Raw genomic sequence first — 23,379 nt, forward strand, 5'->3', positions numbered from 1 at the left:
AGAAATTTTTACACTCTTAATAAAGTGGACCTCATCATCCACTAACATTAATTTCATTACTTTTTTATCTCTCTCTTACTTTAACAAAAAAAAAATTCTCTCTCTCTTACTTTACCAAATTGTGCATTAAAACTCGTGCCGTTTCAAATCTCTCTATTTTTAAAAAACAGAGGTAGTAGTAAAAATGAAATGAGACATTTATTGACGGAATGATGAAAAAGGAAAGATGAGACATTTAGTGACGGACGAATGGAGTAATTGTCTTTTAACTCCAAACTCTTGGTAAATAAAAAAGTTTAAATGAAATAAGCAACCAATTTAATTAACTAATGAACAATTGATATCTTTAATACGAAGTAATTGCACAAGTTAATATATTCCTTCGAGCTAAGATTTGATTGGTGCTGAAGCTCATTTGGTCCCTAACATAATAAGATTATTTTATAACTAAATAAGGAAAGAAAAAAATATTTTACGTAAAAAATGAGGTGTGCAAATACATTTCATAAAAAAAATATAGTTAGAAAAACCGTAGCACACGAAGTGATTTCAGAAGACTTCATTTGACCTATAAAAGAAGGTCGTAATTCAGTTGGAAAAAATTGTTTGGTATGATAATAATTTCTGAGTATTTTATCCAAAAAACCTCACAATTTTCTATTCATATATTTCTATAATTTTCTCATTTAGCGAAGAACGGGCGTAAAACAAACACATTAATTTATTAATTGGATAGAATTAATTTTGGAATTAGTCTTACTATGTTGAAGCAGTTCTGGTACATGCTGAGAATAACTCTTTGTTGGGGTCGATACTTAATAATAATATGATAAGAATAGCTGTCATTGTTGTAGTATAATAAGTAAATATCGTTAACTCCAAAACTCTTGGTAAATAAATAAGTTAAATTAAATTCGCAACCTGTTTAATTAACTAACGGATATTTGATATCATTAATAATGAGGGAATGGCACAAGTAACATATTATTTCGAGCTAAGATTAAATTTTTTTGGTCCCTAGCATAGTAAGATTATTTTATGATTAAATAAAAACAAAGAGAAAAATATTTTACGTTAAAAATGTCGTATGCATATACACTTCATAAAAAGAAAATATGGCTAGAGAAAACGTTGGCACCAAAAGTGGCAGTTTTTAACATTACAAACCATCTTCACCGTCATAGCCATCAATTTATGACCTCTATGGCATCATTTCATCATCATAATGGCTTTCGAAATGTGATTTCAGAAGGCTTCATGTGACATATAAAAGGAGGTTGCAATTAATTTGGAAAAATTCACAATTTTTTATTCATATTTTTCTTTTACCGATACTTTGACAAATTTTGTCTATACAAGAATAATAGTATTATTATATTGAATGGTAGATTTATCGTTTTATTCTATTTTATAGGGTTAGGACACAAATTTTAAGTCAATTCATGTTAAGTAGTAGTAGTATCATAATTATTATCCCTATAATTCGGTCCAAACACTCACTAATTTTCTCCTAACTAGGCTGATCCGCTGGCCTACCTTAGAGTACTAGTATCTAATTGCATTTTGGGGTTGGGTACATTAGTTTATTACTATTAAAACGTGTATTTATAGTTATAGAATCTGGTATTAATAGGTGGGGCAATTCGGCAACTCATCGTAATTTGGTAATTTCAACTCCATTTACTCACGAATTTTTTTGGTTTGTACCCATCTTTAAATTTTGGTGGAATTAATCCATTGAACCCAATAATTCATTGGAGAAAATTGAGTTATTTAAAATTTGAATGACTAACGGGGTGAACTACTAGTTTTCGGATACGAGATATATCATCCGCAACCCTTAAACGCTAAGACATCGAGCACTACATTTAATATTCGCCTACTTCTATTTTTCATTCTATTTATTTTAATCCATTCTTATTTATATATAGAGCCGCCCTAATACCTATCCTGTAAATTAGTAGCTAAACAAAGATTGGATACTCGAATATTATAATCATTTTTCCAGTTCTATACATTAATTTTGCTCAATTATTATTATTCAAACCATAAATACCAATGAATTCCAAATTTTTGGGTAGTTGAAGGTTTAATAAGTTATATTGTCACGACCATCCTTACTGAATTTCAAGGTTCGGCAACATCTGGTAAATGATAAATTTATCAAATTTAAAGAGAATTTAGAAAGAAAAAAACGGCGCTAGCTCGCAATAGATTTGACTATTTTACCCCTATAAACGTAGTGTATATTTATACTGCACATTTTCTTTGATACTATTAGGAAAACAATTGAAAATTGTACTAGCTAGAATTTTCACACACCAGCATTGACAACTTTCTCAACCAATTAATAGAGTAGTTTTGAGCATGAGAGAGAACATATTCCACGTCATCCATGTTAATACACCTGAAATTGTCACACTTATTTTCGACCAATTTCCAATATTTATGATGATAATTATTCCTATATTATTTGTTACAGTCTACAAATCTCCGGCAATCGCTGCTTGTAAGTCATCTGCTAATGCCGTTTGCAGCCTCGCTATGCCAACGGTAAGACCATATCTTGTTTTCGGATGTACTGATGCTACATCTGGTGAAATATACTTTCTCTTAGTACTAGTTTTTCTCACAATACTTGATGGGAAAAATAAAAGACAATTGTTCAAGGCAAAGGACGGCAGTCGCGGCGCGCTATTCAGCCCATGGCGGATATAGCCTCGAGCCTATGTATAGTTGACACACTCCACAAGTTGGGTGTCGACCGCTACTTCCAATCCGATATCGACAAAATTCTAGAGGAACCATACAGGTAAGAGACCACATGTATGTTTTTTAGCCCTTATTATTCAGGCAATGTCATTTAGGGCATGCTTTGTATGATGGAATAGGATGAGGGTGGAATAGAATGAAGATAGGAATGAAATGTCAATTTCCTTGGATTTCCTTTGTATTTTTATCCATTTACTCATTCATTTCATCACACTAAGCAAATGAATAGAATGAAAGTAGGAATCACATTTCATTTCATCATATCAAGAAGTCCCTTGTGATTAACTAATTAATTAAGTTTTAATTGGCATAATTGGACAGCTTAATTTCTCAATTGGAGACTTACATCGCATTAAAATAGTACTACTAACAATACTGCGTACATCATATATTTTCAATATATTTTATTAAATAATATCTGACCCAATGATTGAGCCTTTAGATTCTCTTTTACAAAATAAATTATTGCATTAAAAATATGGGTAACTGCCCTTATTTGGGTCAATTTTTTTCCGTACGGAGTAATTTTTAAAACTAAAATGAAAATTCACAAAGTTTTATTCCCTCCGTCCCCAATTAAGCGTTACACTTTTTCATTTCGATCCGTCTCCAATTAAGAATTACACTTCATTTTTACCATAAATAGTAAGTAGGTTTCACATTCCACTAACTCAATTCACTCACATTTTATTATAAAACCAATATAAAAAAATGGGTCCCACATTTCATTAACTTTTTCAACCAATTTTTTTTTTTTACATTTCTAAAAACTCGTATTCGATCAAAGTGTGACTCTTAATCGGGGACGAATGGAGTAATTTTTTTTTCCCTCTAGTTACGGTGAAATTGAAGGATAGAAAAGCCTACATTGGGCAAAACGTCTGACGATGTAAATGATGTAATTTTACTTAAACCACTATATTTTGTGATTTATTTTATAAGTTAAAATATGTCATTTTATTAAGGACTAATTTCTGTTAGGGAGATATAAAAACAGAGAAACAAAAACTGGATATCTGAAAGTCGTGTTTATCACTTTCAGATCAAATCAATTTCGGGGTTCAACCAAAATGTTTGATCGGATAAAATTCAGAGTATTCGAAGATCATATGTATCTATTTTTCGATGATCATGAACCAGGAAAAATGATCAGTAGAAGAAGAAGATGAAACAGTGCAATGAAACATTGCAACTGTTGGGAGATGAAACCGAAAATAACCGAATTTCAAAGGTTTCCTAAATTGCCATTTAGTCCTTCGACTTTCGGAAATAATATTTTCGGATGAATTTCCGATACAGTAACTTTGTCGGACCCCAGCCAGGGGCTCTGCCCCTTGGACCCCGCCAGGGGCTGCCGCCCCTGGCACCCCGCTACCCGGGGGCGCTGCCCCCGGACCCCCGTTCATCTATCTAGGAGCTTCGCTCCTAATATTATAACGAATTCAAATAAGCGTGCACTCCGCACTTCCATACTTAAATGATGTATCATTATAACAATAACCGATCATTCATGTTAATCCAATTACACTAAAATATCTAACAATTTCTTCTTAAACTCTCAATATAATCTCTTAAGCTTGCCCAAGTGCTAGTATTAGGCGGCCCAATATAATCTCTCTCAATTCATAAACTTTCAACAGATGGAAAGATTAATCAGCAAAATTTATGATATTAAGGATGCTGCGCAAAATGGGATACCAGCCAAATCAAATCTATCCCTAAATTAGGGCATCATATATCATATTCAAAATATTATGTCTGGGATATAGGGAGTATATAACCAGTTATGGTTTACTCATCATTACAACATTGCATGGGTAACTGAATTTCTTTTGTTGCATTGTGATTATGATCAAGTGCGCTTTACTGTTAAACAACTTTTGTAGCTACATAGTTGTAACTCTTTTTTCTTTTTTTAATTTGATCATGATTTGGATTGGGATAATTCAGAATTACATGAGTTGGTGGTACAATATTGATTCGTGTTCCATTGCTAATTAATTGATTAATTAGATTGCAAATCCAAATGGGACTAGGCTTTGGTGGGGCCTCGTAACAAATTCCGGAGTGGTGTTGTCCACTATAATCTACCTCATTGTAATTATTTAATATTTTTCTATAGTATTATTATATTCCATTCTTACATTAATTTCTGATTAGTATATATGGATACCCGAAAAATAAATACTGAATATTATGTTTCACAATTCATATCTGATAATAAAATTGGTGCTCATTATTGGATATACTATGATTTTCATATTAAGTGTGGATGCGACATAGTTTCTCAATGATTTATACAATTCTCTAGTTTATGTTGTTCATACATAGACTTTCCATCCCTAACAATTTTTGTCTTATTAATTTATTAACTATGTGACATGTCCATTTTCCCATCATTAACAATATGTCTTGGCCAAAAAAGACAAACAAAGAAACAAATGACATCATTAAATAAGATTTATTCCGGGTTTCATGGTTTGTGTTTTGGCTTTGGACTATTAAGGGCCCATTTAACTCTAATTACGATTTGTTTGTATGGCTACACCTTTTTTGAAATAGCAATTTGCCCATTTTATTTTAACAGATAGCTCCTCCACAAAATTATAATATTTAGAATTAAGGGGTTTAAAATTTGAGTATTTAAAATTATCAGGAGATCATATGGTATGACGGGAAATGAATTCACAGGTTTGGCATATGTTTCAAAGGGGTAAAAGTTATTAGTACTACTATTATTTAAGAGAAAAATGAGAAGAAAAGAATATAATACTACTAATTCGGAAGAGTTTAAAAGGAATTAAAAAATATGTACTCCGTATATAACAAACTGTGGTAGTCTCAATGATGAGCAATTTGCATCTGCAGAGATCAACTGTTTTTATAACCTGAAAAGTCCTCAGCTTAATAGATTAATATTCTCCTTTTGTTGCTTATAAATGATTACTAATTAATGTCAGATCGTTTTTTATGTCAAAAACTAATCTCAAATGCCAAGCACTTAGGGCATGCTTAGTATGATGGAATGGAATGAGGGTGGAATGGAATGGAGGGTGGAATGGAATGAAGATAGGAATGGAATGTCAATTTTCTTGGATTTCCTTTGCATTTTCATCCATTCACTCATTCATTTCATCATACCAAGCAAATGAATAGAATGGAAGTAGGAATCACATTCCATTCCACCATTCCATTCCATTTCATCATACCAAGAAGCCCCTTGGACTTTTAAGAGTGGAAGGATATGAAGTTTCATCAGGTGATATAGATATATATGTGTTGGAATCATAAAATGATGATTTATAATAAGACATGCATGTTGAATTTGATTTATAAGCATTACTTGAATTTATGTTGTGGTTTGGAAAATTTGAAGTGGACAAATATCTTCAAAATGACAATGCTAGAAAGGATGTTTATTTCAATTTGGCATGTATCATTGATAAGAATGAGATTCTATTGATATATTTACGTTGCACTGCATACTGCAACCTGTGATTAGGGTAGGTAGTTCGGTCATCGGTTAGTCGGTTAACCGATGACCGAACCGTTTATCACATTTCTCGGTTAACCGATAACCGAAAAATTCGGTTATCGGTTCGGTTCGGTTCCAAAAGAAAGGTGTCTTTCGGTTATCGGTTCGGTTCGGTTCCAATCGGTTCTAACCGATTGGAACCGATTAGAACCGAATTACACATTTAATATTTATTTTTATTAAGTATATTCTAAATAGGTTGTTTTTATTTTTTAAATTTCTAATACAAAGCGCCTACATAATTTTTTCTACAAATTTAAATACCAAAAACTCAATACAGCTCAAATGGTGGTGGCTAGGGTGGGAATTTTTCGTATGCAGATTGATACCTATGAACTGCATATATATATTTTTTTAATAATTCGGTTCCGGTTCGGTTAACCGGAATCGAACCGACCCTATTCGGTTAGGAACCGAACCGAACCGAGGCCAATTCGGTTTCGGTTTCGGTGCTTCAATCTCGGTTACTTTTGTGCTCGGTTAACCGGGTTGTCGGTTCGGTTCTAACCGAACCGACCGAATTACCTGCCCTACCTGTGATAGACGCATTCTGTAAGGTTGGAGGGGATTACCATACAATTTTTCCTCTCTTTTCTACTTTTAAGTTTATCGAAATTGTCCGAAATCATCTATAGCCATCTAAATGAAGACCAATTATTAGAGATTGAAAGGTTAGGATGGGCTGAAATTAGAGTAAAAATTGAAGAAAAATTACTGCAGAAAATTGTTTTAAGAAAGAAATAAGAAAGCATCAAAAGAAATAGAAAATAAAAGAAAAAAATTCAATGTATTGTGCTACTAGTTTTAATATACTACTAATTGGCATGATGTTTTGTTACAATTTCAATCTCCCTCACAATATAGATAATCCCGAAAGTTATGCTAACTTAGTACATCATCACTTATAGTAAAAAAATATTTGCAACGTTTAAACATGGAACATATTCAAATGTTTCCACAGTTTGTTGTAGCAATTGGCTCGGGTTAAGTAACCATTGTAGCAATTTAGAGGATCTTGGTCTATATGCCAAGCAAGATATCGATGTGGCCACAGCCATCGAGCTTTACAGAGCAGCACAAGACAGAACATGTGAAGAAGATAGCATTCTTGAGAAACTGCATGCTCGGACCACCTCAGTTTTGGGCTAAGTAATCACGGTTTTGTCCTGTGACACTTCTCAAAAGGCCTCGTACTAATAGTGGTTGCGTATTAACTGCAGTGCATTAAACTAAGCCAAAAAAATATATGCATAAATGCAGGTGGTATAGTGATCATAAGTTGGACACATTGAAGTTTGGAAGAAATGTAGTGCGTGTACCTAATTTTCTGATTTCAGCAATATTTGGTGATCCTGAATTATCTGAAGTTCGGCTAGTTTTTGCCAAACATATTGTGCTTGTTACACTTGTTGATGATTTATTCGATCATGGTGGATCTAGACAAGAGTCTTACAAGGTCCTTGAATTAGTGACAGGTAAGATTCTTTGTTACTTTTGCACCTTAGATAAAAGGTCGATTTTGTCCATCATTTGGGATGTTTATCCAAAAATATCTCACTCTTTAGGTAACTACTATCATTTAGTACCCATCGTTTCATTTATGGAATAAATTGTCCTGCAAAATATTTGTATTGATCGAAATATCAACATGGTAGCTGAAATTACACTTCGATTGATTAATTGATGAGCAATTTCAGTATGTAATTCTTATTACCATTTAACAGGTCGATATTCTGATAGCCAGAAATTTTTAGGGGGACAAATTATTTCCAAAAATGAAAAGATTGGTACTAAATTGTAATTACCTAAATGATGAGATATTTGGGGTAAATGCCTTAAACAATGAGACAACCAAAACTTCGTGTCTTGGTGGTGACTTTGTTGCAACGAATGTACATGGAAAGAGAAGAGCGATGCCGAATACGGTTCCGAGGAAGTTGGAATACAGTAAATGAGTTGACAGAGAGGGCTTGTTGAACAAGGTCGTAGTGTTAAATCTAATTGAACTGGTAATTAAAGACATTTTCTGACTAACAAGATGTTTTGATGACTATGTGACATAGTATATACCGTATTGCTTTTCTTGGTAAATTAATGTATTTTTGTATTTTTTAGTGCAGTGTGGGTTCAAATACTATCGATGTTCAAGATAGAATTGGATACATGGGCAGATGATACGGCACTGACCTTAGATGAGTACTTGCCTTCGTCGTGGGTGTCGATTGGCTGCAGAATCTGCATTCTCATGTCGATGCAATTCATCAGAATCAAGTTGTCCGATGAAATGCTTCTGATTTGTGTAGGCATGTTTCCATGGTTGATCGGCTGCTCAACGACGTGCGCAAACCTTTGAGGTATGTGACAATTCTTGTGTGAGATCTTATTACTATGTTATTTCATTATGATAATGACATGACCTTTTCATTTGTCACAAAATTAACAATTTAACACCTCCATTTTGTTAACACACATGTTTCGAAAATTGGATGAGTAAACGGACTGGTGAAGGCGTGAAGCTAAAGTTAAATAATGGGGGCGCTAATTGTGATATTTCAAATATGCAAAAAAATGGTCAAATTTGTGCATTATTGACAATAAATCTTAGAGTGAAACACAAAAATAGTCATTATAACATGATAGAAGTACAATCTAGCAATATTGTGGCATTAAAAATATCGTGTTGAAAATGTAAGATATGTAATTTGTGCATTTTTGGACAAAAGACAAAAATACTCCATTATCACATAATAGAAGGACAATCTGGTCAATAGTAGTAGTATAAAAAAAGTTGTTTCAACACTTACCACTTGACTATATTTGACTCATACCTAAGAAGCCTATAAGCTTTAAATTATAGCCAAAATCATGTAATTTACAATTTAGGAATATTCTTAGTTATTGTGATCAATTATACAGAAAATCATTACTTCACTAGAGTATTCTAAGTTGTGATAGCAGCATAATAAGTACTAATTGTGAATTATAGTGAAATTTAAGTAATTCAAAACTTTTTGTAGTAGGAAATTATTGTTGGAGATTTAGGGATTACAAGAAGGAATACAAGAGCTAAGTAACTGAATCGAAATTACAAAGTTCGAAACAAATAAACTGGAAAAGCCGAGTCGAAGAGTCCTCTTTCCGCAAGACGAGATACGCCCCGGTAGTGCTCTTCGGATTGGCGTTTCGTCCCCAAAGATAAAACGGCTACGTCTCTGGTGAAGCAGCACCGCTATCAGCAGAGCTCCGGCGAACTGGATGGAGGAGAGGGCAGAGCTTCGACAGAAGAACAATGCAGAGAGAGAGAGCTTATGATGTAGAATGCTATCTAGTGTTTTTAGTGTGTAGAATGCATGGAATGGCTAGCCTATTTATAGGCTCGGTCCACTGCAGGGGGTCAACGGCCATAATGGCCGTCATTAAAGCTAGACCGTAACGGTCGTCGGTTACGAGCTGTAACGTTCGGGCGTTACAAGCCGTTACGCGCTCAGAGCTAGAGAGGCTGAGTCTAGAAGCTTCTAGATTCGTTCAAGACGTGGACTCTCACGTGTCAGCCACGTTGGCTTACCGCGTCATACTGACGAGGTGGCATCCCGCTTGGCTCGCTGACGTGGAAACGGTGGTGGTCTAAAAAGAACTAGACCCACTAGACTTGGGCCAAGCCCGCAACTAGGCCCAAGCACCAAGCCCACGACCAGGCCCAAAGAACAGACCAATTGCCAAGATCCAAGTCCAAGGACAAGGACAAGGGCACGGGCACGGGCACGGGCACGAGCACGAGCACGGGCGCGGGCTCGAGGCTCGCGGCACGCGGCTCGCGGCGGGGCGGGCGGCGCGCGCGTGTGCGCGCGTGTGGGCTCTTACAGCCCATCTTAGTCCACTATAATTATTACATGTAATAATCCTTCTTATTAAATACTAGTTTAATAAGGTTGAAACTTTCAATGTGGGATAATTAACTCTCTTAATTATTCCCTAATCTCCTCTCATAGCTCATTAAGTTTGCAATTTTTGCACAACTTTAAATAATTATTTCTCACTCACCGGGAATCGGATTTGAGAAAATAAATATACCACGGTCATCTACTCCGAACGTAGATCGACGCTATATCATTTAATTTTACTAAATTAAATGTCTCGTTGAAATTATAATTGGTCAAAGTCCATTGACCGGGCATAGATTCCAACAATCCCCCACATGAGTGGAAATAGCCAAATGCAAATGCATGCAGACACAAGCTCAACCCTCGAGAGGTATATAAGCATAAGGATAGGTAGCTTTTAGCTTTGAACCTTCCATAGTCAACGCCATCGGATACACAGGCGGCCTAGTAGCGCGATGCTTTGAACTAGCCCCCCACGGCGTGCACCGAGACAATGGTGTTAACACTTAAACACCTCAACCTCATCCGTTCTCACGTTTTGTGTCCTTTGCGGCCTTGGACACCACTTTGGATTCATAAGTGTGTAATTTGAAGCGGCCACACTTCACACTTACATAGGTGATTCCTACTCGAGTATCTTGCCCTACTCGGTCTCTTTGAGAACTCAATCTCCTTGAGATCCTTAGAAATCATTAAAAGTCATAGACTTATCCTCACCACAAGGCAAGTTTTCAAACACTCTATTGCTCTCTAGGGAATAGATGTCGATAAGTGTTTCTCACGAACTCTCATAGCTTAGTTTTCCCATTGAACCAAGTTCTTAGGATCTCCAGTCATCATGGTTGGGTTACCACTATGACAATTCTTTAGTTTGTGGATTTCAAACCCATTCCCTCTAGCAACTTATTCATTTGATCACGATTTAACCCTTTGGTTAGCGGATCCGCTAGATTATCTATTGACTTCACATAGTCAATTGTAATCACGCCTGTTGTGATCAAATGTCTCACAGTATTATGTCGTCGTCGAATATGTCGAGACTTGCCGTTATAGAAGCCATTGTTCGCCCTCCCGATAGCGGCTTGGCTATCACAGTGAATCAACACTGGAGGCACTGGCTTACACCAACCTGGAATATCCTCAAGGAAGTTCTTAAGCCATTCGGCTTCTTCCCCAGCTTTATCTAAAGCTATGAATTCTGATTCCATAGTTGAACGGGCTATACATGTCTGTTTCGTGGATTTCCACGAGACAGCACCACCCCCAATAGTAAAGACGTATCCACTTGTTGAAAGTGAGTCCTTATTGTCGGATATCCAATTCGCATCACAGTACCCTTCAAGTACCGGGGGGTATCTCGAAAAGTGTAGCCCATGATTTTGAGTATATTTTAGATATCTCAAAACCCTTACAAGAGCTCTCCAATGCTCTTTGCTTGGATTACTCGTGTAGCGACTCAACTTGTTCACGGCACAAGCAATGTCCGGCCGAGTGCAATTAGTTAAGTACATAATGCACCCAATGACCCGTGCATATTCTTCTTGTGCAACGGGTTCGCCCTTGTTTTTGCTCAAGTGAACATTGAGTTCAATTGGAGTCTTAACCGGCGCGCCATCATAGGCATTGAATTTCTTCAATATCTTCTCAACATAATGAGATTGGGTTAAGATGATTCCATCGGATGTATTTAGAATTTTCATTCCAAGAATTACATCGGCTAGACCCATGTCTTTCATGTCAAAGTTTCTCTTTAACATGGCTTTTGTCTCGTTAATCACTTGAGTGGTACTCCCCATGATTAACATGTCATCAACGTAGAGACACACTATAACGTACCCATTATTAGTGCTCTTAATATAGACACATTTGTCACACTCGTTGATTTTAAACCCATTTGATAACATCACATTATCAAACTTTAAGTGTCATTGCAACGGCGCTTGTTTTAATCCATAGAGGGACTTAACCAGTTTGCATACCTTCTTCTCTTGTCCGGGCACTACAAACCCTTCGGGTTGTTCCATATAGATTTCATCCTCTAGTTCACCATTTAGAAACGCAGTCTTAACATCCATTTGATGAATCTCAAGATTGTGCAATGCAGCAATCGCGAGAAGCACTCGGATAGATGTAATCCTCGTTACAGGTGAATAGGTATCGAAGAAGTCATGTCCTTCCTTTTGTTTAAAACCCTTTACTACCAATCGGGCTTTATACTTATCCACTGTTCCATTGGCCTTAAACTTTCTTTTAAGCACTCATTTGCACCCTAAAGGTTTGGCACCTTCGGGCAAATCAACCAACACCCATGTGTGGTTTAGCAAAATTGAGTCAATTTCGCTTTGAACAGCTTCTCTCCAATGTAACCCGTCTGGGCCATCGAATGCTACTTTTATTGACGTTGGCTCTTCATCCAACATAAAAGCAATGTAGTCAGGACCAAATGTTTTTGGTGTTCTGACCCTACTACCACGTCTTAGTACTGCATCACTTGGATCGTGCCTCACTCGTTTGCGCGATTTAGGCTCTTCATCCGCGGATTTAGAACTAGTGGCTTCATCCACTGTTTTAGAGCTAGTGGCCTCATCTTCAATTCTTGTCTCGGAATTGATTGGGACTTCTTCTTTGTCCTTGCAAGGAAATGTGTTTTCGAGAAATACGGCATTCCTTGACTCGATTGTTGTTCCTACTGTAATAGTCGATATTTCAGACTTGTGAACAACAAATCTATATGCACTACTGTTAAGTGTATATCCAATGAAGATACAATCGACTGTTTTAGGGCCAATTGTAACTTCTTTGGGCGGGGGAACCATCACCTTGGCCAAACACCCCCACACTTTGAGGTATTTGTAGGATGGTTTCCTACCTTTCCACAATTCATAAGGAGTGATGTCTTTTCCTTTGAGTGAAATTTTGTTTAGAATATAGTTGGCTGTCAAAATAGCCTCCCCCACATGTTTTGGGGTATTCCTGAACTTAGTAGTAACGCATTCATCATCTCTTTTAGAGTTCGATTTTTGCGTTCCGCTACACCATTAGATTGTGGTGAGTATGGAGCAGTTGTTTGATGAATTATACCACTTGCGCTGCATAACTCCTCAAACGGGGCTACATACTCGCCTCCTCTATCACTTCGAATCGCTTTGATTTTACAACCAAGTTGATTCTCAACTTCGTTCTTATAATTTTTGAACGCTTCGATTGCTTCATCTTTACTTCTTAAAAGATAAATATAGCAATATTTTGTGCAATCATCTATAAAAGTGATAAAGTACTTTTTACCACCTCTAGTTTGCACCATCTTTAAATCACATACATCCGTGTGAATTAATTCAAGGGGTTTTGTTTTTCGTTCAACTGAGTGAAACGGTAACTTAGTCATTTTTGCCTCAAGACATATTTCACATTTGTCTTGGGTATCTACTTCAATTGCCTTTAGTAAATCTAAATTTACTAATCTTTTTACGGCTTTTGAATTTACATGTCCCAATCTACAATGCCACAAATTTGAAGACTCGGTCAAATAAGAGGAAGTAGATGCTTTATTATTATTGTTAGCCAAAGGCTTTGGAACAAGGCGCGTAGCCACACTAAGCTTGAAAAGTCCGTCGGTTACATAACCTTTTCCGAGGGACTTCCCAAACTTGTACAAGACAAACCTATCAGACTCGAATACAAGTTTAAACCCCTTATTAACTAGTATTGATCCTGACACTAGGTTCTTGCGGATGTCCGGGACATGTAGCACATCCTTCAAAGTGATCGTGACTCCAGATGTCATCATGAGTATCACATTGCCAATGCCGAGGACCTCGGACGATGCTTGATTCCCCATGTTGATCTTCCTCCCTTCAACAGCAGTGTAGGAGGCAAACTTGCTCCTATCGGAGCAGACATGAGCAGTAGCGCCGGTGTCGATGTACCAACCGCCCTTGTTGTCAACAATGTTGACTTCTTCAGTGACCACGGCAACGAGGTCATCTTCATTCCAGTCCTTGAAGTCTTTCTCAACGACGTGGGCTGCCGGCTTCTTCTTCTTGCTGCGGCAGTCTTTGGCAAAGTGGCCAACTTTGCCACACTTGTAGCACTCGCCTTCAAATTTCTTTGCAGGCTGCTTTCCCTTCCCTTTGTCTTTCTGATTTGGGCGGGGGCGTTTGTTGGAGGGTCCGCCCCGCTCCAACAAGTTGGCTTTGGCGTCAAGTGGGCTAAAGCCCTTAGCCTTTTGATCGATCTTGCGTACATCCGCTTCAATGCGCAGCTTCACGATCAAGTCTTCAAGACTCATCTTCTTTCGCTTGTGCTTGAGATAGTGCTTGAAGTCCTTCCAACTAGGAGGAAGCTTCTCAATGAGTATGCACCGCACAAAGTTGTCGGGCAAATTCATCCCTTCAGCCACGAGTCCGTGGATGATCATTTGGAACTCTTGAACTTGTTCCATGACCGGTCTAGAGTCGACCATTTTGTAGTCCATGAACTTGGATACTACAACATGTTCCGTACCGGCAGCATTGTCTACACTATACTTCTTTTCTAGGCTTTCCCACATCTCTTTTGATGTGGTTACAAGGGAGTATACATTGTACAAACTATCATCTAATGCACTTAGAATAAAAATTTTACAAAGATAATCTCCTTTGCGCCATGCTTCATAGTCCGCCATGACCTCAACACTTGTCTCTTGATCACTTGGCGCGGGCGGCTCGTTCTCCGTGAGGAAGTTGGCGATGCCCAATGTTGTCAAGTAGAACAACATCTTTTGGTACCACCTCTTGAAGTCAGCTCCTCCAAACTTAGGTGGTTTTTCGGCGGGTGGCATCATTCTTGGTGCCAAAGGTGCCGCACTTGGTCCTTGGAAGGAACCAATTCCGTTGCCCCCGAAGGAGCCAACAACATGGTTGGGCATAGAGCCCCCACCATTCATGTTGGGCGTAGAGCCCGCCATGGTCGCATTGGTCCCTAAGGAACCAAAGCCCGTGTTGAACCCGAAGGTTCCAACACTCGCATGAGACCCGAAGGCCCCAGCAGTCGCGTGAGACTCGAAGGTCCCCGCATTCGTGTGAGACCCGAAGGCCCCAACACTCGATCCATTAAAGGATCCGAAGGAACCACTAAATGTGGAACCAACCGACCCACTCGAGGTGGATCCACCAGTGAGCCCCTGGGTAGTAGTATGCACCCAAGGGGTTGTTGATGAAGATGGATAGAGCCCGGGAGTTGGCATCATAGTGATGGATGCCAGGGTGGAGGAAATGATGGCGGCGGTGGTGGCCGGAGTGGTGGAAGCGGCAGAGTTTGATTCGGTCGACATCTCCAGCAAAGGTGATTAAAGGTTTCGAAAGTTTTAGGTTCAGTTATGTCCAAATTCCTTCAAAAGCAAGTTATATCTCGTCTTGCGATTGTTGGAGATTTAGGGATTACAAGAAGGAATACAAGAGCTAAGTAACTGAATCGAAATTACAAAGTTCGAAACAAATAAACTGGAAAAGCCGAGTCGAGGAGTCCTCTTTCCGCAAGACGAGATACGCCCCGGTAGTGCTCTTCGGATTGGCGTTTCGTCCCCAAAGATAAAACGGCTACGTCTCTGGTGAAGCAGCACCGCTCCGGCGAACTGGATGGAGGAGAGGGCAGAGCCGAGTCGAGGAGTCCTCTTTCCGCAAGACGAGATACGCCCCGGTAGTGCTCTTCGGATTGGCGTTTCGTCCCCAAAGATAAAACGGCTACGTCTCTGGTGAAGCAGCACCGCTCCGGCGAACTGGATGGAGGAGAGGGCAGAGCTTCGACAGAAGAACAATGCAGAGAGAGAGAGCTTATGATGTAGAATGCTATCTAGTGTTTTTAGTGTGTAGAATGCATGGAATGGCTAGCCTATTTATAGGCTCGGTCCACTGCAGGGACCCACTAGACTTGGGCCAAGCCCGCAACTAGGCCCAAGCACCAGGCCCAAAGAACACCCAAAGACCAATTGACAAGGACAAGGACAAGGACAAGGACAAGGACAAGGGCACGAGGCTCGCGGCACGCGGCTCGCGGCGGGGCGGGCGGCGCGCGCGTGTGCGCGCGTGTGGGCTCTTACAGCCCATCTTAGTCCACTATAATTATTACATGTAATAATCCTTCTTATTAAATACTAGTTTAATAAGGTTGAAACTTTCAATGTGGGATAATTAACTCTCTTAATTATTCCCTAATCTCCTCTCATAGCTCATTAAGTTTGCAATTTTTGCACAACTTTAAATAATTATTTCTCACTCACCGGGAATCGGATTTGAGAAAATAAATATACCACGGTCATCTACTCCGAACGTAGATCGACGCTATATCATTTAATTTTACTAAATTAAATGTCTCGTTGAAATTATAATTGGTCAAAGTCCATTGACCGGGCATAGATTCCAACAATTATAATATTTATATTTTTTCAGGAGGAACGCAAGGAAAATACTGGAAACACTGTTGAGTCTTCTGCCTGCGGATAACAAAGATGATAGCAGCTTTACTGATGAAGAAGACATTAAAAAAGCAAAACAAATGGCAGAAGTAACAGAAGACAACTGATGCAGATTGTGTATAAAAATGGAACCATTTTCCCAAGAAAATGCAAAGAAATGTTTTTTGAAGGTATGCAGAATTGGGTGTTATTTGTATGCAAGCGGCGATGATGACTGATGAATTCACATCTCCACAACAAATGATGGAAGATATGAAACCATTGGTTTATAAACCCTAACACTTATTACACATTCACATGATATTTATTCTGCTCTACTCAATTAAAATAAATATCCTTTCTATAATTATTACTCCACTAATGTTTAATATGAGGCTCAATACATTTTTTTTTTAAGTCAAATCAGATGTGTAGTATTAAAATGGCTCACTTGTAATTTGTTCAATGGACTTGAACTTGTAAATTGGGGCGGAATTACGTGCATTTTATTTCCCTATTTTTATTTTTGTTGTATTATGGAGAACATAGTTGTTTGAATTATTTTTCGACTTTTTTTATATATAAATATTGAAAATTCAATCATATGGACTAAAAATCTAGAATATTTATCGCTTAATTTGATAATAATTAATTAAAATTGTTATCAAATACTATCCACATGTTACTTTGAGTTTGTTCCTTTTGAATACAATACTACTCCTTCCGTCCCGGCTAAGATGACACATTGCTTAACCGGCACGGGATTTTAGGAGTTATTGGTTAAAGTGTTTAATTGGAGAGAAAGAAGGTGGATGTATGTATTAAAGTAGAGAGATAAAGAAAGATTGATATTTTAATAGGAGAGAGAAAAAGTGGTTGAGTTTATTAATTGGAGAGAGAAAGTTACCAAAAAATGAAATATGTCATCTTAATTGGGACAATCTAAAAAGGAAAACGTATCATCTTAAGCGAGACGGAGGGAATATCTATTAGTATTAATTAAGTTAGTGAAAATAAAGTATAAGAGGAAGAGGATAAAATAGATTAAATGTGTTAATCATAAAAGAAAATTACTTAACTAACGTGTGACAGCACTATATAAAGTCCAACTCAAATTACCAAGGACGGGTAGTATAAAATACAGCACAGAAAGTAGGCACCACGTTTATGAATTGCCAACCTTTTTAATATATTAAGTGTTTTCTCCATCTATTAAAAATAGAAACTTTTAAAATAATGCATATTTTAATACTATATAATTAGTAAACTAAAAAAGAGATAAAAAGAAAAGAAAAAGTGATTGATAAGTACTATATTATAAGTGAAAAGAGAATGAATTTCACTTTCATTAAAAGAAAAAAAGATTTTAAAATTAGAAAATTTTTATTATTAAAGTACGGACAAAAATGAAATATAGTTTATATTTTTAAAGGAAGGCCATAATAGTAGTAAATAGGAAACGAAAATGGTTAATACTTAATACACTATTCCTTTCTGACTAATAATAATTTTTCTATTTTGAATTTTTGACTATTGTAGCGGCAACCATAGTTGACTAGTAGTATTTCTAATAACTACTTCTATAGAAGTAGTATATATCAGAGTTTATACATCGTCTTCGATGAATGTTTTCCGCAAAAATAAAGAGTTAAAAGACTAAAAAACCGTTGTGAATATGGATTGAAGAAACAATTCGAGAAAAAGGTTTTAAATAAGAATAAATTGTTGAAAAAATTATAAATTATTCCATAGTCTCATGTTATTCCATAGTCTCATGTTGGCATTTTTCAATTATTACTTATGATTTACCCCCTCCGTCCCAGATAATTCGACCCATTATTTCATTTCGAGCCATCCCACATAATTTGTCCCACTTCACTTTTACCATTTTTTGTAGTGGACCTCATATTTCACTAACTCATTCCTACTCACATTTTATTAAAAAACTAATACTTTAAAAGTAGGACTCACATCCCACCAACTTTTTCAACTCATCTTTCATTAGATTTCTTAAAATTCGTGCCGAGTCAAAGTGTCTCAAATTATATGGGACGGCGGGAGTAACATATATACACTTAGTCATTCATATCTTTAATTTACACGGCACACTCCACATCAATAATTACAAAAATATTAAAATTATGATGTATTTGATTATTTGGTCTAGCGCAGAGTATTCGGTCATCAGTTAGTCGGTTAACCGATGACCGAACCGAAAATGTTGAATCTCGGTTAACTGATAACCGAAAATTTTCAGTTATCAGTTCAGTTCGATTCCGGTAGCAAGGCGTCAATCGGTTATCGGTTCGGTTTGGTTCCGATCGGTTAGAACCGAGAGAACCGATTAATTTCATGTTTATATAATTATTTTTATTAAAACCCGAGAGAACCGATCATGTTTATGAACTGCAACTTTTTTTAAAAAAAATTCGGTTCCGATTCGGTTAACCGGGACCGAACCGACTTTGTTCGGTTAGGAACCGAACCGAACCGAGGCCAATTCGGTTTCAGTTTGGTACTTCAATTTCGGTTCCTTTTGATTTTGGTTAACCGGGTATTCGGCTCGGTTATCTCGACCAAATAGCCTGCGCTAATTATTCCTAAAATTATTAGATTGGTCAAATGACTCAAATGTAGTGATAACATTAAACGTGATTTTAGTTTGAAACAGAGTTATCGTTTCAGATATGGAGTATAAACGTATCCCTCACAATTATTGAAAGAGGGGTGAGAGAGAGGGCGTTTTCAAGGAATCCACAATATAAATTACAGCATTCATTTGTTGACTGAAACCACCAACCGATCTGAATATAATATTAGTAGCGGTCATTTGTGGCTGCATACAATAACCAATCTTAAATATTTTTCTTGTGGAAGACTATTTTTTTCAAACTTGTCTGCAATATTGTCGCTTCTCTATATACAACTACATGACAGAACAACAGACGTTAATAATCATATAATAACGCAAAATATATATCATTTGCATTATTATAAGATCATGAATTTGAATAAGTCATTGCAATAGCATATTTCAGTCAGCCTTCTGTTGTCAAAAAAACTCCCTCCTCACTTCCATCGCCGCTGCTGCTGCTCCGTCCGTCATCAACTGCCACAGCTCCGGACCTGAACCTAAACATGTCGGTCACCTTCAACCCGGCAGTTATGGCTTTCTCCGGCCGCAGAGTCAGAGAGGTTTTTCCGGTGAAGCATGCTACAGTGCAAGGATCTCCGGTGATCACCAATAAGTCATCTTTCGCCTCGAAATGCAATCTTGCTACAGCAGTAAGTTCAAACCTCCAAATCTTGATTTCGGTGCTACATCGGATGAAATATACTCAATTTGAATGAATGCCCTTCTTACAGGATTTGATGGGGAAGATAGCAGAGAAGTTCATGGGAGAAGACAGCAATTTTCCGGCTTTTGAACATGGGGCGGATATACCCTCTTATCTGTGTATAATCGACACCCTCCAAAGGTTGGGAGTCGACCAATACTTCCAATCTGAAATCGACACTATCCTAAAGGACACATACAGGTATGTATCCACATTGCTTTTACGAATAGAATCAGAAGTTGAAGCTTTAACATCTGCTTTGATCATCAACAGGTTATGGCAACAGAAAGAGAGAGAGATATTTTCGGATATTTTTATTCATGCAATGGCATTTAGACTCTTGCGAGTCAAAGGATACGAAGTTTCATCAGGTACTTGGAAAAACCGTTTGAATTATGCAAGAATACAAGATATGCTCAAATGTGAACGAACCTTTTTGTCGTTGTTTAGAGGAGCTGGCCCCATATGCTGACCAAGAGCGCATTGACCTGCAAAAAATTGATGTGGCTACAGTAATCGAGCTTTACAGAGCTACAGAGGAGAGATTAGACGAAGAAGAAAGCAGTCTTAAGAAACTACATGCTTGGACCACAACCTTTCTCAAGCAGCAGCTGCTCACGAATTCCATTCCCGACAAGAAGTTGCAGAAACTGGTACTTAGTACTTACTAATTGGTCACATTTTCAAGATTAAATTTTACATTAATCGATTTTTTCTTTCATCAAGGTGGAAATCTACTTGAAGAACTATCACGGGATATTGGACAGAATGGGAGTTAGACAAAACCTCGACCTATATGACATAAGTCATTATCAAACTCTAAAAGCTTCAGATAGGTAAAGAGCTTAGCATATCTGCATCATATCTGATAAACTGTTTGTGCCGATCTATACTAAGCAGAAACATGTTTTATCCTCTGATTCAGATTCTCTAATCTACGCAATGAAGATTTTCTAGCATTTGCGAGGAAAGATTTTAACATTTGCCAAGCCCAACACCAAAAAGAACTTCAGCAATTACAAAGGTATGATGACAATGTGATATCTTAAGCGTAAGGCTTCATCTAAATAAGGAAAAAATATGCATTGATCCTATGTAAATGCAGGTGGTATGCAGATTGTAGGCTGGACACCTTGAAGTATGGAAGAGATGTAGTGCGCGTTGCTAATTTTCTAACTTCTGCAATTCTCGTTGATCCTGAATTGGATGATGTTCGTTTAGTCTTTGCCAAACACATTATTCTTGTGACACGTATTGATGATTTTTTCGATCATGGTGGGTCGAGAGAAGACTCCTACAAGATCCTTGAATTAGTAAAAGAGTAAGCTTCATTCATCTGTTTATTCTCTTTTCCTTTTTATTCATGTGAAAGGGGTTAGTAACTTTATGAAAAAAACAGATGGAAAGAGAAGCCAACTGAAGATTATGGTTGCGAGGAAGTTGAAATTCTTTTCACAGCAGTATACAACACAGTTAATGAGTTGGCAGAGATGGCTCATGTCACACAAGAACGTAAAGAATTTCTAATTGGGCTGGTACGTCGTGTTAACAAGATGCTTCAAACGACTGCATAGCATCTTATATGTGTTTTCCTCAACTAGTTTTATGTTTTCTACAAGTGCAGTGGGTTCAAATACTATCATGTTTTAAGGTAGAATTAGACACATGGAGCGATGACACTGAACTAACCTTGGATGGTTACTTGTCTTCGTCATGGGTGTCAATTGGCTGCAGAATCTGCATTCTCATGTCAATGCAATTCATTGGAATTAAACTATCCGATGAAATGCTTCAGAGCGAAGAGTGCGTTGATCTCTGTAGGCATGTCTCCATGGTTGACCGGCTGCTCAACGATGTACAGACGTTTGAGGTAAGATTAGAAAACAATAAATTAAAATAGTACTCAATATGAAATATCAGCATCTCGCATCAACAAATACAGGAGTAGATGTTTATGGCTGAAACATAAAATTGAATGTATTTTGACAGAAGGAACGCAAGGAAAATACGGGAAACAGTGTGACTCTTCTACTGGCAGCTAATAAAGACAACAGCGCCTTCACTGAAGAGGAAGCTATTACGAAGATAAAAGAAATGGCAGAAGTTAACCGGAGAAAATTGATGCAGATTGTCTACAAAACAGGAACCATCTTCCCAAGAAAATGCAAAGATATGTTTTTGAAGGTATGCAGGATTGGGTGTTATTTGTATGCAAGCGGCGATGAGTTTACATCTCCACAACAAATGATGGAAGACGTGAAATCCTTGGTTTACGAACCCCTACCAATTCATCCTCTTGAAGCTAATAATGTGAGTGGCAAATGAAATGAATTCTGTCAGCAACTATTTAAGCCAGATTACACATTCTTGTAAAACTATACTGACTCAAATTCATTGAATGTCACAATAAGATGTTACTTTGATTTCAACATTATTCAAGCATTTTCACTTACTAGCATCCAACACTGTGATTAGGAAACAATCATGAGCTAACAAATGCCCTTGCTATGTTACTGTCATCAGTTTCATACTCAAACAGAACTGTTCAAACAAAATTAGAGTGCCATAAATCTACTCCAGAACAAAATTAGCATACTGGTTTCAAGCAACCTAAAAAACAGGACTAATAATTTGAGATTTCAATAAACTAGTTTTCCTTAATTCAGTCTGATGTATGGGTGCTTCACGACAATTCGCACAAAACACTGAAAATTTTACGATTTTACGACCTAAAATTACTGGCGAAATATACCTGTGCGATAAAGGCAGAGCACCAACACCGCCGATGCCGGAGCTGCTGACACCGAAAACTCACAAATTAATTTACAGTAGTTAAGGATAAAAAAAAAAAAGTCTCAATTTTTAAAATAATTTTATTTTTATTCAAAAAAAATATTCTCATTTAAAAATAAAACCTTTTTTCTATTTTATTTTCATTTTTTCTTATGGTTTCTCTTTTTTCTTATATTTTTTTTCTTTTTTACTCTATTACTTTATTTTCTTATTCTCTACGTCTCTTAACTAGTGCTCCATTCATTCGTGAATAAAGGTCCATTAATTTTTCTATACGAGTTTTAAAAAATATTAAAAAAAATGAATACAAAAAAGTTAGTGGAAAAAGACTAAAATGAGAAAAAACAAGACTTCTATTCACAGATGTTAGAGAGTACTATTCTTTTTCAAACCCGTATCACTTCATCGTAGGATGTAGTATAAATATTTTTTTAATTCATTCACAAATTAATTTACAGAAATTTTTTATGGATCGTCTACTATTGTTGTAAAATTAAGTACTACTACTGTATTTAATGTTGTAAATGTAGTTGTAGTATATTCCTACTTACTTTATTAAATTAGAGCTTAATCTAATACTGGCATTTTTTTCACCTAAGTTTATAAGTATATTACAAAACCATACTGGTA

General features: G+C 37.0%; 1 protein-coding gene and 2 long non-coding RNA genes across 6 annotated transcripts; 2 read left to right on the forward strand and 1 right to left on the reverse strand.

Moving 5' to 3' along the window:
- Positions 1–2,584: 2,584 nt before the first annotated feature.
- On the forward strand, positions 2,585–7,694 carry LOC125210170 (uncharacterized). The gene is made up of 2 exons (XR_016136741.1): positions 2,585–2,812; positions 7,269–7,694. It is a non-coding gene; the product is annotated as an uncharacterized LOC125210170 (long non-coding RNA).
- An 11,770-nt stretch (positions 7,695–19,464) lies between these two features.
- Positions 19,465–22,801, reverse strand: LOC125213317 (uncharacterized). Of its 3 annotated transcripts, none has more exons than XR_016137111.1 (3): positions 22,709–22,801; positions 21,646–21,799; positions 19,465–20,444 (listed from the first exon to the last, which is right to left on the reverse strand). It is a non-coding gene; the product is annotated as an uncharacterized LOC125213317 (long non-coding RNA). The 3 variants fall into 3 exon arrangements; XR_016137112.1 differs by having other exon boundaries at positions 19,465–21,250; XR_016137113.1 differs by having other exon boundaries at positions 21,089–21,799.
- LOC125213314 (miltiradiene synthase KSL1, chloroplastic-like) lies at positions 19,757–22,385 on the forward strand. 2 transcript variants are annotated; one of them, XM_048113788.2, is made up of 10 exons: positions 19,757–19,903; positions 19,985–20,157; positions 20,230–20,327; positions 20,407–20,609; positions 20,683–20,792; positions 20,882–20,980; positions 21,062–21,277; positions 21,356–21,491; positions 21,581–21,826; positions 21,946–22,385. In XM_048113788.2, the coding sequence occupies exons 1-10, from the start codon at positions 19,757–19,759 to the stop codon at positions 22,279–22,281; spliced, it is 1,764 nt and encodes a 587-aa protein (XP_047969745.2). In that variant the 3' UTR covers positions 22,282–22,385. The 2 variants fall into 2 exon arrangements, with proteins under 2 accessions (XP_047969745.2, XP_088924559.1); XM_089068433.1 differs by having other exon boundaries at positions 19,985–20,327.
- Positions 22,802–23,379: the final 578 nt, after the last annotated feature.

This window comes from Salvia hispanica, chromosome 3 (genome assembly GCF_029641045.1).
Source record: "Salvia hispanica isolate PSC_SH4W2 chromosome 3, Shi_PSC_v1, whole genome shotgun sequence".
Taxonomy (NCBI): domain Eukaryota; kingdom Viridiplantae; phylum Streptophyta; class Magnoliopsida; order Lamiales; family Lamiaceae; genus Salvia; species Salvia hispanica.

Coding starts and splice junctions, on each gene's coding strand:
- LOC125213314 (XM_089068433.1), top strand. CDS start 19,757: ATGTCGGTCACCTTCAACCCGGCAGTTATGGCTTTCTCCGGCCGCAGA. Junction 20,328..20,406: donor AGGATACGAAGTTTCATCAG/GTACTTGGAAAA, acceptor GTCGTTGTTTAG/AGGAGCTGGCCCCATATGCT. Junction 21,278..21,355: donor ATCCTTGAATTAGTAAAAGA/GTAAGCTTCATT, acceptor TGAAAAAAACAG/ATGGAAAGAGAAGCCAACTG.